This window comes from Primulina huaijiensis, chromosome 3 (assembly GCF_012295235.1).
Source record: "Primulina huaijiensis isolate GDHJ02 chromosome 3, ASM1229523v2, whole genome shotgun sequence".
Classification (NCBI taxonomy): domain Eukaryota; kingdom Viridiplantae; phylum Streptophyta; class Magnoliopsida; order Lamiales; family Gesneriaceae; genus Primulina; species Primulina huaijiensis.
Window position 1 is genome coordinate 5,749,204 of NC_133308.1, and position 16,204 is coordinate 5,765,407.

At 36.4% G+C, this 16,204-nt stretch overlaps 1 protein-coding gene across 1 annotated transcript; it reads right to left on the reverse strand.

Moving 5' to 3' along the window:
* Positions 1-10,664: 10,664 nt before the first annotated feature.
* LOC140973346 (uncharacterized) lies at positions 10,665-15,959 on the reverse strand. The gene is made up of 15 exons (XM_073436061.1): positions 15,583-15,959; positions 15,167-15,239; positions 14,965-14,986; positions 14,770-14,848; positions 14,655-14,687; positions 14,332-14,480; positions 14,014-14,170; positions 13,604-13,844; positions 13,097-13,338; positions 12,716-12,979; positions 12,515-12,625; positions 11,987-12,211; positions 11,717-11,917; positions 11,265-11,441; positions 10,665-11,173 (listed from the first exon to the last, which is right to left on the reverse strand). The coding sequence occupies exons 1-15, from the start codon at positions 15,856-15,858 to the stop codon at positions 10,976-10,978; spliced, it is 2,448 nt and encodes an 815-aa protein (XP_073292162.1). The 5' UTR covers positions 15,859-15,959; the 3' UTR covers positions 10,665-10,975.
* Positions 15,960-16,204: the final 245 nt, after the last annotated feature.

Sequence of the window (16,204 nt, forward strand, 5' to 3'; positions counted from 1 at the left end):
ATACAATATGTTAAACTCGAATTCGAAGCTCTTGATTTAATTGGAAAACTGCTTCACCTTATTTCTAAGAATCTATGAGATATAATAAAAGAAAGAAATGAAGAATCCATGCAGGATTGTGCAGGAACACTTATATTTATTTGTCACCATCTCTATGATGGATTGAAAGCTGAGTATCTCATTATGAAAGGACCATAAGAACTTTGAAAATTTTGAAAGAAAGGTTCGACCATTAGATAATGTCGGCAATATGAGCATTAAATGGACGAGTCAACAAAGGTTGGCATTTTTGACTCAGATAGAAAGGAACGCGTTTTATACGCGGTAGGATGCGTTCATACGGAACGCGTTTTTAACGCATTTTCACACTGGCAGGAAGTTCTATAAATAGAGCTCTATTCCTTCATTCTGATATCATCCCTTCTTCGAGTTTTCTCTCATCTTATAACATTCTATAATATTTGTGAGGTGTTTGTTCTCCTATATTAAGAGAGTGTGTGTTCTCTTTGGAAACACAGTGAGTGAGTTGTACACCACAAAATATTATAGTGGAAATTCTTTTCATCTTGCCCGTGGTTTTTACCCTAATAATTTTTAGGGGTTTTCCACGTAAATCTCGGTGTCCAGTTTATTCTTTATTTCGGGTTTTATTATCTCAAATTACCGCAAGTGGGACCAAAAAGTGGTATCAGAGCCTTGGTTTAAAATTTCTTAAAATTCCGAGTATGCTCTGTGGTTGCAGCCTAGACTGATCTTCCACATCAGAAAAGATTTTTTTGAGATTTTTTTTATTAAGGCGGGATTATTTTGTCCAGTCTACTAAATTGTTGTAGACATAATGGCGGGAAGGTACGAGATAGCAAAGTTCAACGGAAGCAATTTTATGCCGTGGAAAATAAAGATACAAGCAGTTTTAAGAAAGGAGAATTGCTTAGCGGCTATTGGAGATAGACCGCTGGAGATTACGGATGATGGAAAGTGGAATGAGATGAATGACAACGCTGTTGCCAATCTACACTTGGCTATAGCAGATGAAGTTTTGTCAAGTATCTTTGAGATAAAAACAGTCAAAGTTATCTGGGATACTCTGACAAAGATGTACGAGGTCAAGTCGCTACAGAACATGATTTTCCTAAAGATAAGGCTTTATACTCTTCGGATGGCGGAATCTTCATCAATGACCGACCATATCAACACAATGAATACTCTATTTGCCCAACTCACTTTCATGTAGGAATGGCAATGGGTAGGGTATGGGTCGGATTTCATACCTCCATCCCCATACCCATTTATTAAATTCATCCACATACCCATCCCCATACACATCGGGTATTGAATTTCATCCCCATCCCCATACCCATCGGATTATCGGATACTCATACCCTACCAAAATACCCAATTATCATATACAATTGAATTTTTTGAAATTTAAATTATTTCAATGAAGATATGAATATTTCAAAAATTATTTAAATGAACAATAAGAAAAATTATTCACGCTTTTTAATATACAAAGCATCGTTTTCTTTAATTTTCAAATTTATGATTATATGTATTGAAAACTCTGAAAATCGGTGGATTGACTGATGAATCTTTAATATAAATAAATATAATTACTATATATATATATATATATAGACACACATATATACATATATTATATATATTAATTTAAACGGGTATTCGGGTCGGGTGTGGGTCGGATTATATCAAACCTGCCTCCATACCCGAACCCGAAAATCCCCATACCCAATTACCCAATTATTTAATCGGGTCTAAAAATCACTCCATACCCTCTTCTATTCGGGTCGGGTGTCGGATCCTCCAACGGGTTCGTAGGAAATTGACATCCCTACTTCCATGGGGCATAAAATAAGGGAAAATGAACGTGCGGAGCTTTTACTTCAAAGTCTACCAGATTCATATGATCAACTTATCATCAACATTACCAACAATATTCTTATTGGCTTTCTAAGATTCGACGATGTCTTAACTGCGGTTCTCGGTGAAGAAAGCCGGCGCAAGAATAAGGAAGATAGTTTGGTAACCTCGAAGCAGGCATATGCTTTACCGATGATAAGAGGAAGATTTATGGACCGTGACTCCAGTGGGAGCCAAAGACGAGGTAGATCAAAGTCGAGAAGTAAGAAGAAAAATATTTACTGCTTTAAATGTGGCGGTAAAGGGCACTTCAAGAAAGAGTGTACGAGTAGCGAGAAGAGTTCTCAAGGAAATGTGGCCAGTACTTCAGGCAGTGGTGAAATTTTAATCAGCGAAGCGACAACAGTTGCAGAAGGCAGACACAAATTTTGTGACACATGAATTATGGATTCAGGAGCGACGTGGCACATGACGTCTCGGAGAGAATGGTTTGATCATTATGAACCAGTCTCAGGAGGATCTGTATTCATGGGAAAGGATCATGCCTTGGAAATCGCTGGGGTCGGTACTATCAAAATTAAAATGTTTGATGGCACCATTTGCAGCATACAGGAGGTACGGCATGTGAAAGGACTGACGAAAAATCTTTTGCCCTTGGGGCAATTGGATGACATCGGGTGCAAAACTTGGATCGAGAACGGGATCCTGAAAATTGTGAAAGGTGCGCTGGTGGTTATGAAGGCAGAAAAGATTGCTGCAAATCTGTATGTACTTTTGGGAGAAACACACAAGGAGGCAGAACTAGCTGTTGCATCAAATGGTTCAGAAGAAGAATTAATAGTGTTATGGCATAGAAAGCTCGGGCATATGTCAGAACGGGGGTTGAAAATTCTCTCAGAACGGAAGCTGTTGCCGGGACTTACAAAAGTGTCACTACCCTTTTGTGAGCATTGTGTTACCAGTAAACAACACAGATTAAAGTTTGGCACTTCTACTGCCAGGAGCAAAAGTATATTGGAGCTGATTCATTCGGATGTTTGGCAAGTACCGGTTGTATCCCTAGGAGGAGCGAGATATTTTGTCTTGTTCATTGATGATTTCTCTAGGAGATGTTGGGTGTATCCAATCAAGAAGAAATCAGATGCTTTCCAGATCTTCAAAGATTTCAAAGCGCGGGTTGAACTTGATTAAGAAAAGAAAATCAAGTGTTTAAGGACTGACAATGGAGGAGAATATACCAGTGACGAGTTTGATGCATATTGTCAACATGAAGGCATCAAAAGACAGTTCACAACGGCTTACACACCTCAACAGAATGGAGTGGCGGAGCGGATGAATAGAACCTTGTTGGACAGAACAAGAGCTATGTTGAGGACTGCGGGTCTAGCCAAGTCATTTTGGGCGGAAGCAGTCAAAACCGCTTGTTATATTATCAATCGTTCTCCTTCAGTGGCGATTGATCTGAAGACTCCGATGGAGATGTGGATTGAGAAGCCGACATATTATTCTCATTTGCATACATACAATGAGCAAGAAAGATTGAAGTTGGATTCGAAATCAAGAAAATGTATCTTCTTGGGTTATGCTGATGGAGTAAAGGGATTTCGCTTGTGGGATCCTACTGTTCACAAGCTTGTCATCAGCAGTGATGTTATCTTAGAGGAAGATAAAGTAAAGGAAGATAAAGACACACTGAATTCAGAAACTATTATATTTCAGGTGGAAAATAAGACGGACGAAGGTCAAGTTTCTTGTGAAGCAGTACCAGAGCACGAAGAACAAGAACATGTTGAGTCTGAAGTTTCCAATGTGAGGCAGTCAACTCGAGACAGAAAACCACCAGGTTGGCTTTCAGATTATGTCACTGAAAGGAACATTGCATATGGTCTATTATCAGAGGCTGGTGAGCCATCGACTTTCCACGAGGCTACGCAAAGCTCGGATGTATCCTTGTGGATGATAGCAATGAAAGAATAATTGGAAGCATTAGACAGGAATCAAACTTGGGATCTTGTTACACTACCACGAGGAAAGAAAGCCATTGGAAACAGATGGGTCTATACGATCAAGCGTGATGGCAATAACCAAGTGGAACGGTATCGTGCTAGATTAGTCGTAAAAGGGTATGCTCAAAAAGAAGGCATTGATTTCAATGAGATATTTTCTCCCGTGGTTCGACTTACAACAGTCAGAGTAGTGTTGGCATTGTATGCTGTGTTTGACCTACATCTAGAACAGCTAGATGTGAAAACGGCGTTTCTTCATGGAGATCTTGAAGAAGAAATTTATATGCTCCAACCAGAAGGTTTTGCGGAAAAATGCAAAGAGAACTTGGTTTGCAGGTTGAACAAATCTCTGTACAGTCTCAAGCAGGCGCCGAGATGTTGGTACAAGAGATTTGATTCCTACATCATGAGCCTTGGATACAACAGACTAAGTGCAGACTCTTGTACATATTTCAAGAGGTCTGGTGATGATTATATTATTTTGCTGTTGTATGTGGATGACATGTTGGTAGCAGGCCCCAACAAAGATCAGGTCCAAGGATTGAAGGCACAGTTGGCTAGGGAATTTGATATGACGGACTTGGGACCAGCAAACAAGATTCTAGGAATGCAAGTTCACCGAGACATATGTAACAGAAAGATTTGGCTTTTCCAGAAAAATTATTTGAAGAAAATCTTGCAACGCTTCAACATGCAAGATAATAAGCCAATATTGACCCCTCTTCCTGTTAACTTCAAGTTATCCTCCGAGATGTGTCCTAGCAGTGAAGCAGAGAGGATGGAGATGTCTCGAGTACCATATGCATCAGCAGTGGGGAGTTTGATGTTCGCCATTATCTGTACAAGACCGGACATTGCTCAAGCAGTGGGAGCAGTTAGTCGGTATATGGCGAATCCTGGACGAGAGCATTGGAGCACTGTCAAGAGGATCCTTAGATACATTAAGGGTACCTCGAATGCTGCATTATGTTATTGAGGATCAGATTTTACACTCAGGGGCTATGTCGATTCAGATTATGCAGGTGATCCTGATAAGAGGAAATCTACTACTGGTTATGTGTTTACACTTGCAGGAGGAGCAGTAAGCTGGGTTTCAAAAATGCAGACAGTTGTGGCGTTATCTACGACGGAGGCAGAATACATGGCAGCTACTCAAGGTTGCAAGGAGGCAATATGGATTAAAAGGTTATTGGAGGAGATCGGGCACAAACAAGAAAATGTTCTTTTGTTTTGTGACAGTCAGAGTGGCTTGCACATTGCAAGGAATCCAGCCTTTCATTCCAGGACGAAACATATTGGAGTACAATTTCACTTTGTGCGGGAATTAGTAGAAGAAGGAAGCGTGGATATGCAGAAGATCCATACAAAGGATAACATAGCTGATTTTCTGACCAAGCCAGTGAACACTGATAAGTTTGAGTAGTGTAGATCCTCAAGTGGTCTAGCAGAAACGTAAGCAGCAGGAAATGACAAGATTGAAAGGATGTGTGGAGATGTGTTTGATTCTCAATCAAATCTCCAAGTGGGAGAAATGTCGGCAATATGAGCATTAAATGGACGAGTCAACAAAGGTTGGTATTTTTGACTCAGATAGAAAGGAACGCGTTTTATACGCGGTAGGATGCGTTCAGACGGAACGCGTTTTTAACGCGTTTTCACACTGACAGGAAGTTCTATAAATAGAGCTCTATTCCTTCATTCTGAAATCATCCCTTCTTCGAGTTTTCTCTCATCTTATAACATTCTATAATATTTGTGAGGTGTTTGTTCTCCTGTATTAAGAGAGTGTGTGTTCTCTTTGGAAACACAGTGAGTGAGTTGTACACCACAAAATATTATAGTGGAAATTCTTTTCATCTTGCCCGTGGTTTTTACCCTAATAATTTTTAGGGGTTTTCCACGTAAATCTCGGTGTCCAGTTTATTCTTTATTTTCGGGTTTTATTATCTCAAATTACCGCAAGTGGGACCAACAGATAATTGTAGTTCAATTCTCCCAAGAGCTAGTAATGAATAGATTCTTCTTCGCCTGCAGTATTTCAAATTTGGAATCAATTATAACTCTGCTTTATTCAAGATTAGTTCCAAGTACACACTTTGTGGAGAAAAAATCATTGATCAAGATTTACTAAAAAAAACTTTATTCACTTTTTATGTATCAAATATTCTCCCGCAACAAAAATATCGTTATCATGAATTTAAAAAACACTCCATGCCTACTAGTTTATGAACAAAACAATGTGCTATTCATGAAAAATGGTCAGCTTATCCCAACTAGCTCTACACCATTTCCTAAAGCAAATAAAATGTAAGTGAATGTTAACTCAACTCAAAATCATAAAAATGGAAAGGGTGTTGGCGTGATTATGGCCAAAGGAAAAATTATCAACAAGAAGATGGAAATATATATAAGACAAACCACCAACCACGAAGATCTAATAATGAAGAAGCAAAAGAGAAAAGCTCTAAATAATATTAAGATAAATGTTTCAATGTGGATAGCATAGGCCTTGGTTGTACCTTCCGTACAGAAAAGCATTTTGTGGATCTCTACCAAAAATTGATCAAATAAAAATGAAAAATAGAGATAAATTTTACTAATGATGATGGGCAGATTGAAATAATTCACTTGGTTGCCTCTTATTTCTTTGCTAATCCAAGTGGGAATATTGATTACCTGATTGGTGGTAGTGTGATAGAAAAAATGGAATTAGTCACTTTTAATTCTAGTGTTTTTTCCCTCAAAGTTCAGTTTCCGTTTAAGTTGTCATTGATGTTTGAAGAAAGTATGGAATAACTATCATTTGGTTTAGTGTCTTTTCGAAGTTCAAACTTATTTTCAGTTGTAATCGAAGTTACTACTTTCGAGTTTCATTTAATAAAGTGTCTTATTTATAAACCTTGGATTTAATCATCTTCAAGTTATAACTAATTCAATTATGCATTTGTTTTTTTTAGATTAATGGTGGAATATCAAGATAAGTGCTAGCAGATAGTGGTACGACACACACCGTCTTTCAAAGCAAAAGGCATTTTTTGGAATTAACATTATTAAAAATAATGCTATAACAATATCGGGTGGATCAAAATTCATTGAAGATCATGGAAAAAAACCATTTTACCAAATGAGACAAACCTATTTATTGAAAATGCACTTTAAGCTAGCAATTTCAGTAGAAATTTGCTTAGCTTTTAAGATATTCATCGAAAGATATAAATTGAAACACTGAATGCAAACAATGTTGAATACATTTTCATTACATCTATTATATCTTACCAGAGTGGATAAAAGAAAGATTGTGCACACTCTCTTATGGGATGTATTGCACAATAATAAAAGAAATTGAGGCAAACACAATCACAAACAATAAGTTTGTTGATAAGAAACGTTTTGTAATATGACACGATCGACTTGGTCACCTTTTTGGGATAACAATTATGTAAATAATAATCAATAATTCATATGGACATCTTTTAAAGAATTAGAAAATTCTTTTACATGATGATTTTCTTTGTGTGTCTTGTGAATAATTATAAAAAATTTCTCCAACAGAGGTTGATGTTGAAATTTCAACCTTCTTGGAGAGAATTCATGTGGATATTTGTGGATTTATACATCCATTATGGACTATTTCGATACTTCATGATATTGATTGATGTCTCAAATAAATGGTCACGTATTAATTTGCTTTCATATCAAAATATGGATTTTGCTAGACTACTTGGGTAAATTATTAAATTACGACCTCAATTATCTGATTATTCCATCAAGACAATTCGTCTTGATAATGGTGCTGAATTCAAATCACAAACATTTGATGAATTTTGTATGCCAATCGGGATTTAAGTTGAGCATTTAGTTTCCATGTACATACACAAAATTACGTTGCACAATCATTTATTTAAACGATTTTAATTAATTCCTAGACCACTACTCATGAAAACAAAACTACCATATTCTTCTTGGGGTCATGCCATAATACACTCTGCATCATTGATTCATGTAAGACCAATTAATTATCACCAATACTCATGTTTGAAACTTGCATATGTTCGAGAATCTAGAGTTTCTCGCCTTCGAGTATTTGGTTGTGTAATACAAACCCCCATCTTACCTACACAACAGACCATAATGAGTCCAAAACGTAGACTCGGATTTTTTGTGAGATATGATTTACCATCTATTATTAGATATTTGGAACCTTTAACATGTGACTTATTTACGGTAAGATTTGCATATTTTCACTTTGATGAAGGATTTATAACACAAAAGGGGGAGTTGTGTCGTAAAGTGAAAGAACAATGAAAATTTTGTTGGAATGAGAAAACATTATCTCATTAGGATCCCCGAAGCAATCAAAGTAAGCAAGAAGTTGAAAGAATCATTCACTTGCAAAGAATCGCAAACCAATTATATGAAAATTCACACATACAAATAAATAATACTCCTGTGCAGGACCATGTAATATTCTCCTGCAAATGAAAATAAAATAGACTAGAAGCGTGGTCGACCGTTTGGTTCGAATGATACAGTACCTCGAAAGAAAAATGTACAAGAAAAATAAGAACTACAAACTCCAGAAGAAACAATTTTACATGATACGGTAACACAAATAAATGAATCAAATGTGGATAATATGATTCATGAAGAATCACATGCACATGAAAATATTAAGATTTCAACAAATTATTTGATATCTCATAAAATATAGCATCATAGTAATACAATGAATTGATAATGTTTTCACCCCTTAATGTGGTCTTTGATATCGTGCACAGTAATGAAGATCCCAAACCACAATCTGTTAGGGATTGTCAACAAAAATACGACTGACCAAAATGGAAGATATCCATATAGGCTGAATGGCTGAATTGGAATCTCTAGAGAAACGTTAAATATTTGGACCCATAGTTCGAACACCAAAAATGTAATCACTATAGGAAACAAATGGATATTTGTACGAAAAAAAAATGAAAATTCCGAAATTGTAAGATACTAAGTCTGATTTGTAGCCCAAAGTTTCTCTCAAAAATGAAATCAACTACAAGGAAACATATTCACTTGTTATGGATGCCACTATTTTTCAATTATTGGTTTAGCTTGGTTGTTTCAGAAGAAACTGAACATATGACTTATGGATGTGGTCACTGCATATTTATATGGTTTACTTGATAGTGACATATATATTAAAATATATTAAAGATCTAAACCACCAGAAGAAAATGACACAACCCCTATGAAAATCTTCTCAATAAAATTGCAAAATTCGTTATATGAATTAAAAAAATCTGGGTAATCTGGGTGCATATGGTACAATCGCTTTAGTAAGTATTTAATACAAGAAGGTTACATAAATGATTCTATTTGTCCATGCGATTTATATATATTAAAAAAAAGAACATACGAGGGTTTTGCAATTGTGGTAGTTTATGTTGATGATCGTAATTGTATAAGAAGTCCGAAAAGCTCACCAAAATTGCCAATTATTTAAAAATTGAATTTGAGATGAAAGACATGAGAAAAACAAAATTTTGTATTGGATTGCAGATTGGACATTTATCAAAAGAAATATTTGTTAATAAATCCTCATACGTTATAAAAATACTAAAACATTTTTAAATGGACAAAACACATCCATTGATATCACCAATGTTTGTTCGATCGCTTGACAATAAGAAATATAATTTTCGTCCACTTTAAGAAATATTTATTGGTCATGAAGAATCATATCTTAATGCAATTTGTGCATTATCATATCTTGCAAATTGAACTATACCAGATATACTTTTTTTATTAACCTTTTAGCAAGATATATCTCTTTTCCAACCCAAAGACATTCGAATGGTGTAAAGTATAAATTCTGGTATCTTTTTGGTATAACAGACATGCGATTATTTTATTCGTCAAAATTAAATTCAATTTTAGCAGGATATGCAGATGCAGACTATCTTTCAGATCCACATAAAACCAGTTTTCAAACAGGTTATGTATTTACACGAGGATGCACTGTTGCATGGAAATCGATGAAACAATGTTTAACAACAACATATCAAATCACTCTAAAATAATTGCAACGCATGAAGCAAGTCGAGAATGTAAATTGTTAAGATCCATGACAGAGCATATTCAAAAATAATGTTGTTTGCATTGCACAACTAAAAAGAAATAGAACAAAGTATATTTCGTTAAAGTTTTTCTATACACAAACTCCAACAAAAAGATGATATTAATGTCCAACAAATTTATTGTAGCGACAATAATTTATTCACAAATGCACTGTCGACGTCGACATTCAAGATATTGATGTCTAAGATAGAGATGTATCATATAAAGGATACTTGGTGATTGAATTCAACGAGAGTAATTATTTTTGTATTCTTTTCTTTCGTTCGTGTTTTTTTTATTAGATTTTACTGACAAGATTTTAACGAGACAACATTTAAAATCATCTAAATTGAAATATTATATATATTTGTAGGTTGTTGGTTTGATCGATAACACTGTAATCTTCATTTTATGTACTAATCTCTTTGCAAGAAGTATTTTAACCTTACAAATATATTGAAGTGTTTAGTTAAAATAATACACAAATCAATTTCCTCTTGATCTTTCTACAATTAAATTTAACAAATTAAAGATTTTAAATCCTTTATACATTTAAAAAAAATCAATTGATAATGAATTTAAATTCTCAATTAATAATTTTTTAATTATTGTGAAAATTTCAGTTCATCTCGATTTTCGAGACTTGCTTTTTATCTCCCTTGAATTTTCAGATAAATCAAAATGCTTTTATGTATTATAAATACAAAAGCAAAATTTCCCATGTCCGTTCCGTTGTGCCAGCTGCTGAAAGGAGATAGTGTGCAAATAGTATTCATATTGAGTCGTCCGAATAATTGGAAACTACTTACCAAAATCAGCACAGCACTGATATCTTCAACCATTGTTCATATACTTTTATAAACCTCTGTTCTTAAGTTGGAAGTTCCAAAAACAAGATTCTTCCTGTCTGGGATATCATATTACATTGGTACCTAATATCTTACATCGATTCCTAGTATAGTTGTACGCTGACATATTCGCCTTTAGATATGGGATATCTTCGAGAGCAGAGATTCGAGAGCAGTGGGATCGTGCACCGGAGGACTGCACGTGAAATTTTGGCACACTATAGCCACTACCTTGCCGGAAGCAAAGTTGTTTTTAGCCATCATGGCGATCTTCTGGTTCTTGTCCTCCCAGAATCCCATATCTTCGGCATTCAAAGGGTCTATATGAATCACCTGTCGTCAATACCAAAAGACCACGAAAAGATCTAAGGACGTAAATCAGAGAAGGCGAATCGAGTAGTACTGCTTGTGGAGAGGTGCTTACTGTTTTGTTAGGATCATAGGATGCATGAGCAGAGGCTAACATGCTGTCAAATTCCGGAGAAAACATGTTCCCAGATAGGACAACTTGCTTTCTTGAAGGTACAGCAAGCATATCTGCAGCGCAGCACATCAGAGGCACAGCCATTGGTGATTCTTTCAACCTTTTCTCGAAGACGGCCTGTAAGATCACAAATTGAGAGGTAAAAGGAATAAAACAAAGGCGACTCCAGGAGCGCTTGTCTATGCAACTCGTGCAGAAGTACTCCTTGTACATTGATTATATCGGGGAGCAACTTCAATGTATGACTGTGTCGTATAAGATATAAATGCAACCCTCATATTGCTATGCAGTTTAAAATACTTTATTACCAACAGAAGCATTAACAAGACCTTCAGAACTTATGAGGATTAATTTAGTGCATAATAGCAGTATTTAGCATATCAAGAGCATACCAATAGATGTTCTGCGTTGTGCCTGTAGTGGTCGGAATTTGTTGCAACCAAAGAAGCCAATCTTACTAAATTGATTACCGAAACAGAGTTTCCCGAGGGTTCTGCGCCATCATGGTTTTCCTTCACACGAAGGAGAACTGAAGGATCGTCACCTTGAGTGTTGAAGTAACCTCCGCCATCTTTATCAAGAAACAGTTCATCCTGAAAAAGTTTGCCATCATGTGACACGTATAAGAACCAAGACTGAGAAATAGGTACATGATTCATTACCTGGATATGTTGTAGTTCGATTGCCCATTTTAACCAAAGTATTGAACCGCCAAATTCGTATAGATCAAGAAGACCAGAAATCAAGAATGCGTAATCATCCAAAAATCCAGGTGCCTTGGAGGGGCCATTCCTGAAGCTGTGATTAAGCCTCCTAGTTTGCTGATTGTAAAGATGATTCCTGATAAAAGATGCTGCCTTTTCCGCAACTTCCAGGTATTCTTTTGCCTAGGTTCACCGAGGAGAAAATAATTTACAATTATACAAAAAACACTTGAGCTGATGATACTGGTTCAATTACAAAACATGATATAATCTCAAAAGTTCCTTAATAATTTTTAAAAACCTTATATATCCTTAAAACATTTACAGGAAAGAAAAAAACGGTAGGTACACAGGAAACAAAAAATATTATACGTGTAAACCATTTTACAAGTTCTATTAAGAGAGGTGTGTACACATGGTAAACAAAAAAAATAATAGGTGTTAACCATTTTACAAGTTCTATCATGAGACAGTAAGACATCTTACATCAGTACCGACGACTGGAAAGTAGTATTGTGTTCCTTCTTGTTCACCCTTCAGAATTTTAGAAGCTCTCGCAAATGAGGATATCGCAAGTCCATTCCAGGACACAATAACCTGGACAAAGAAATCACGTTGAAACCAGATAGAGATGAAGGGAAATAAAATAATAATTTGAATAACAATGTCCCGTAAAACAGGTGATACCTTATCATCCAAATGTGGCCTGGGGCGTTTCGATCTAACATCAAAAAGCTTCTGTCTACACATTCCTATGATTTTCATATACTCATCAACAGACATGCCAAACTTTGAAGCCATTGCAGAGGTGCTAGTTCTCTCTATTAACACATTTCTACTATTGAACTCGTTGTCAGGATCACTCATCCTCGAGAGATCACAGTTACCAGATTGTTTAATGTAGTAGTGCTCTTTAAACAGAGGTGCATGCTCTCCAAGTACGTCATCAACCTATCAAGACAACAGACAAATTTGAAATCATTAAACAATCATCTGAATACCGAAGAAAAAATAGCTGCAATAGTGTGTCCCTTGAAGTTGATCTCAAGAAGCTACCAAATACTGTACCTCTTTACTGGTCCAAATGTAGAATGCACCCTCCTTTTTTTTGGAGGCACCTTCAAACTCTGCACTATCAGCATCCTCTGCCGAAAAGATTTCACCATCAGGGCCAATCATCTCTCTCCTTAGATAATCGAAAATATCCCGAGATACACTTGAATAGATGACATCTTTTGTGATGGAAAACACATCCAGATAAACATTAGCAAGCTGACCTTGGTCGTACAACATCTTCTCAAAATGTGGTACTGCAAAAAAATAAAGAGCATCTTCAATAGAGGAGCCAGGAATAGGACGGCCTAAACTAAAATGTTAAAACAATTAGATAGAGGAAGGTGAACATTATAATTGACATATTTCATATGAAAATCATAGGAATGCAACAGGACGGGGGTGGCCTCAAATGCTGCCCCTTCCCCTGCCTCTCTCCATCGCCAAGCATCCTCAGCAGATGATCTAATTACCAAAATTCACAATTTCACTTAATTTAGAGAATTAATGAGAAGAACGAACCATGCCAACATTCATCGACACTGTATCTGTGAAAACCACCTCCAACATGATCATGAATACCACCTCTTGCCATGCTCTGAAGTGTGTACAAAACCATAGGTAAGTTTCCCTTTGATTCACCTGACATCCCATTCTCCCGAAACTTCTTTGAGTGATATAGCATCAACTGTATTTCAACTGGTCTAGGAAATTTTGGCGCTGAACCAAAGCCACCAAACTTTGGATCATAGTTGTCAGAAAGCTATGAGGAATGAAAAAAATATTAGGCGCTTGGAAAGTTAACAAGAAAATTCTTGGAAACCAAGCAAAGAGATTAAGATATCTCAGCACAAAAAACGAGCTTACAATAAAACCTGAAAACGAATNCCCCCCCCCCCCCCCCCCCCCCCCAAAAAAAAAAAAAATAATACCTGTTCAGCACATTTCTGCAATGCAATTTCTTGAAGCCCTTCTGCCAGCTTTTCCGACCTTGTGGTAGCAGTTAGTGCCTCGGAAAGTTGTTCTATGGCGAAAGTCCCACTCTGGACTAGCTCATCCTTCTTACTGTCCCAAGCTTCTTTCACTTTCCTATCAAATAACAGAGATTTATAAAAGCTCTTCCGACTTTTATGCAACATCTGAAATTAAAATACTGGCCAACAAGATATTTCCATACAAAAAAAGAAAATCTACTTAAAAATATATTATCAATCTGAATAAAAACAATGTTACGATGAATGTACTGATACCTAAGCACAGTTTTAAAGCCAGGTCTGCCATATTTATCATCTGGAGGAAAGTAAGTACCACCCATCAAAGGCTTTAAGTCGGGTGAAAGGAAAACGCTTAATGGCCAACCACCACCACCATAGAGCGCCTGCACATATGTCATGTATACCTGAAGAAATAAAAAGTGGAAAAATAAGCGCTTAAGTCAGATATTTCTCAGAAATTTTGGCAATCGAATAATATAAGAAATCAAGGTGAAATTCTGAAATCGTTTAGTAAGAGTAATGGGGAGAAAAACTAATGGCTAGGATAAGTTGACAGTTGATACAATATGTGGGATTACCTTATCAACATCCGGTCTTTCTTCTCGATCCACCTGCCAAGAATACTTTTAAAGAACACCATTTTATAGGGAAAAAAAATAGGAAAGGACATTTCAAAGAAGTCGAGAGTTCCACCTTGATACTGACAAACCAATCATTGAGCAATTTGGCCACATCTTCATTCTCAAAAGATTCAACCTCCATAACATGACACCTCAATTGAAAAATTGTTGCCCAAAAAAAAAAACTCAGATCGAAATATTAAATATATGACGCCCAGTGACGATAAAAGAAAAATAAACTTCACATGAGACTGATAAAAAATCATACCAATGACATGTGCTGTATCCAACTTCAAAATGAAAGATGATCCCATAATTGCACGAAAAGGCATGAAGTAAAAATCCAAAAGAAAAAAAGATATTAAGTTAATGATTTTGCACAAATTTTAAAAACTCAAGAGACCAGGCTTGATAATCTAGGACTAAGGAATGAACCACAAGTGCGGAAAGGAAAAATAAATAGGCCGTACTTGACAGAAAGATAGGAACATCTCTTCTACGAGCTACTGAAAATGCCTCTTCACTCCATGGATACCAATCAACCTATTTAAAAACCAGATCAAAAAACACCAACGCCCATAAAATAAGAGCTGAATATAGGGCCGAAGACAGTTCCCCTGAAAGAAATATTATTAAAAATCTCATGCCTGATTATTCAATATTGTGAGCGTGTCTGAAATCTGACACGCCGTTACACGCAAAGAGCCGCTAAACGAAGGAAATCACCAATACACATGCAGAAAACAAAAGTCGAACTCTGAATAATGTAACATGTATCATTTTGATCTTCAAACAGTGTATGTGCCCAGAACTAAGCTTATCACACACCCATAACTCCACAACACCTAAAAGATTTAATCTTCACGGAGCTCCGAGGAATACTCACAGGATTATGCGCGTGCTGAAGAAGGTAAGGACTGTGCTCCAGAGCAAGGCGATTGCGCTGCTTGTGGGTCTCCGACGACGTCGTTTCCGAAGTCTTATCCGCAGCCATCGAAAAGACGCCGGAAACTATAATGGGCCTCCGAAAAACGATGGATAAAGGCCAGGAAAACGGAAGAAACTCCGAATTATTGAATTTCTTCAGTGAATTATTGGTGGGTATAATGTGAGAATTGAATTGACGTGACCGGGAGGAAGAAAAGATCCATCTTTTGAGCATAGGGAATCAATTATTAATAGGGAGAAGTTAAACGATAACGAGAAAAGGAGAATTTATAGAGCTCTTTGTGAATTGAGGAGCATTTTTGCCACGGAGTTTTGACATTTGGTGCCGAAGAGTAACATGCTCTGCCACGTGGCATCTAGAAGGTTGATTTCAATTATCAGTAAACCGAAGTTCGAAAGCAGTGGTTCAAGCCCAAAATAAATGAAAATCATTGGGCTCGTATCGGTCCAATTATCTTCATGGTCGGCCCATTAAGTATAGTTGGATTGGGAACATCGCCCCCATTGTCTACTTAAGCGCTCGAATACTAAACTTTTAAGAAAAAAGCATTTGATTTTTC

Bases quoted from the DNA above. Each gene is read 5' to 3' on its own strand.
- LOC140973346 (XM_073436061.1), bottom strand. From the start codon at position 15,858: ATGCTCAAAAGATGGATCTTTTCTTCCTCCCGGTCACGTCAATTCAAT. The intron at 15,240-15,582 runs GTGAGTATTCCT...GTTTTTAAATAG, and splicing joins TTCAGCACGCGCATAATCCT to GTTGATTGGTATCCATGGAG. The intron at 13,845-14,013 runs GTATTATTTTTT...CATTCCTCATAG, and splicing joins TGCAGAAATGTGCTGAACAG to CTTTCTGACAACTATGATCC.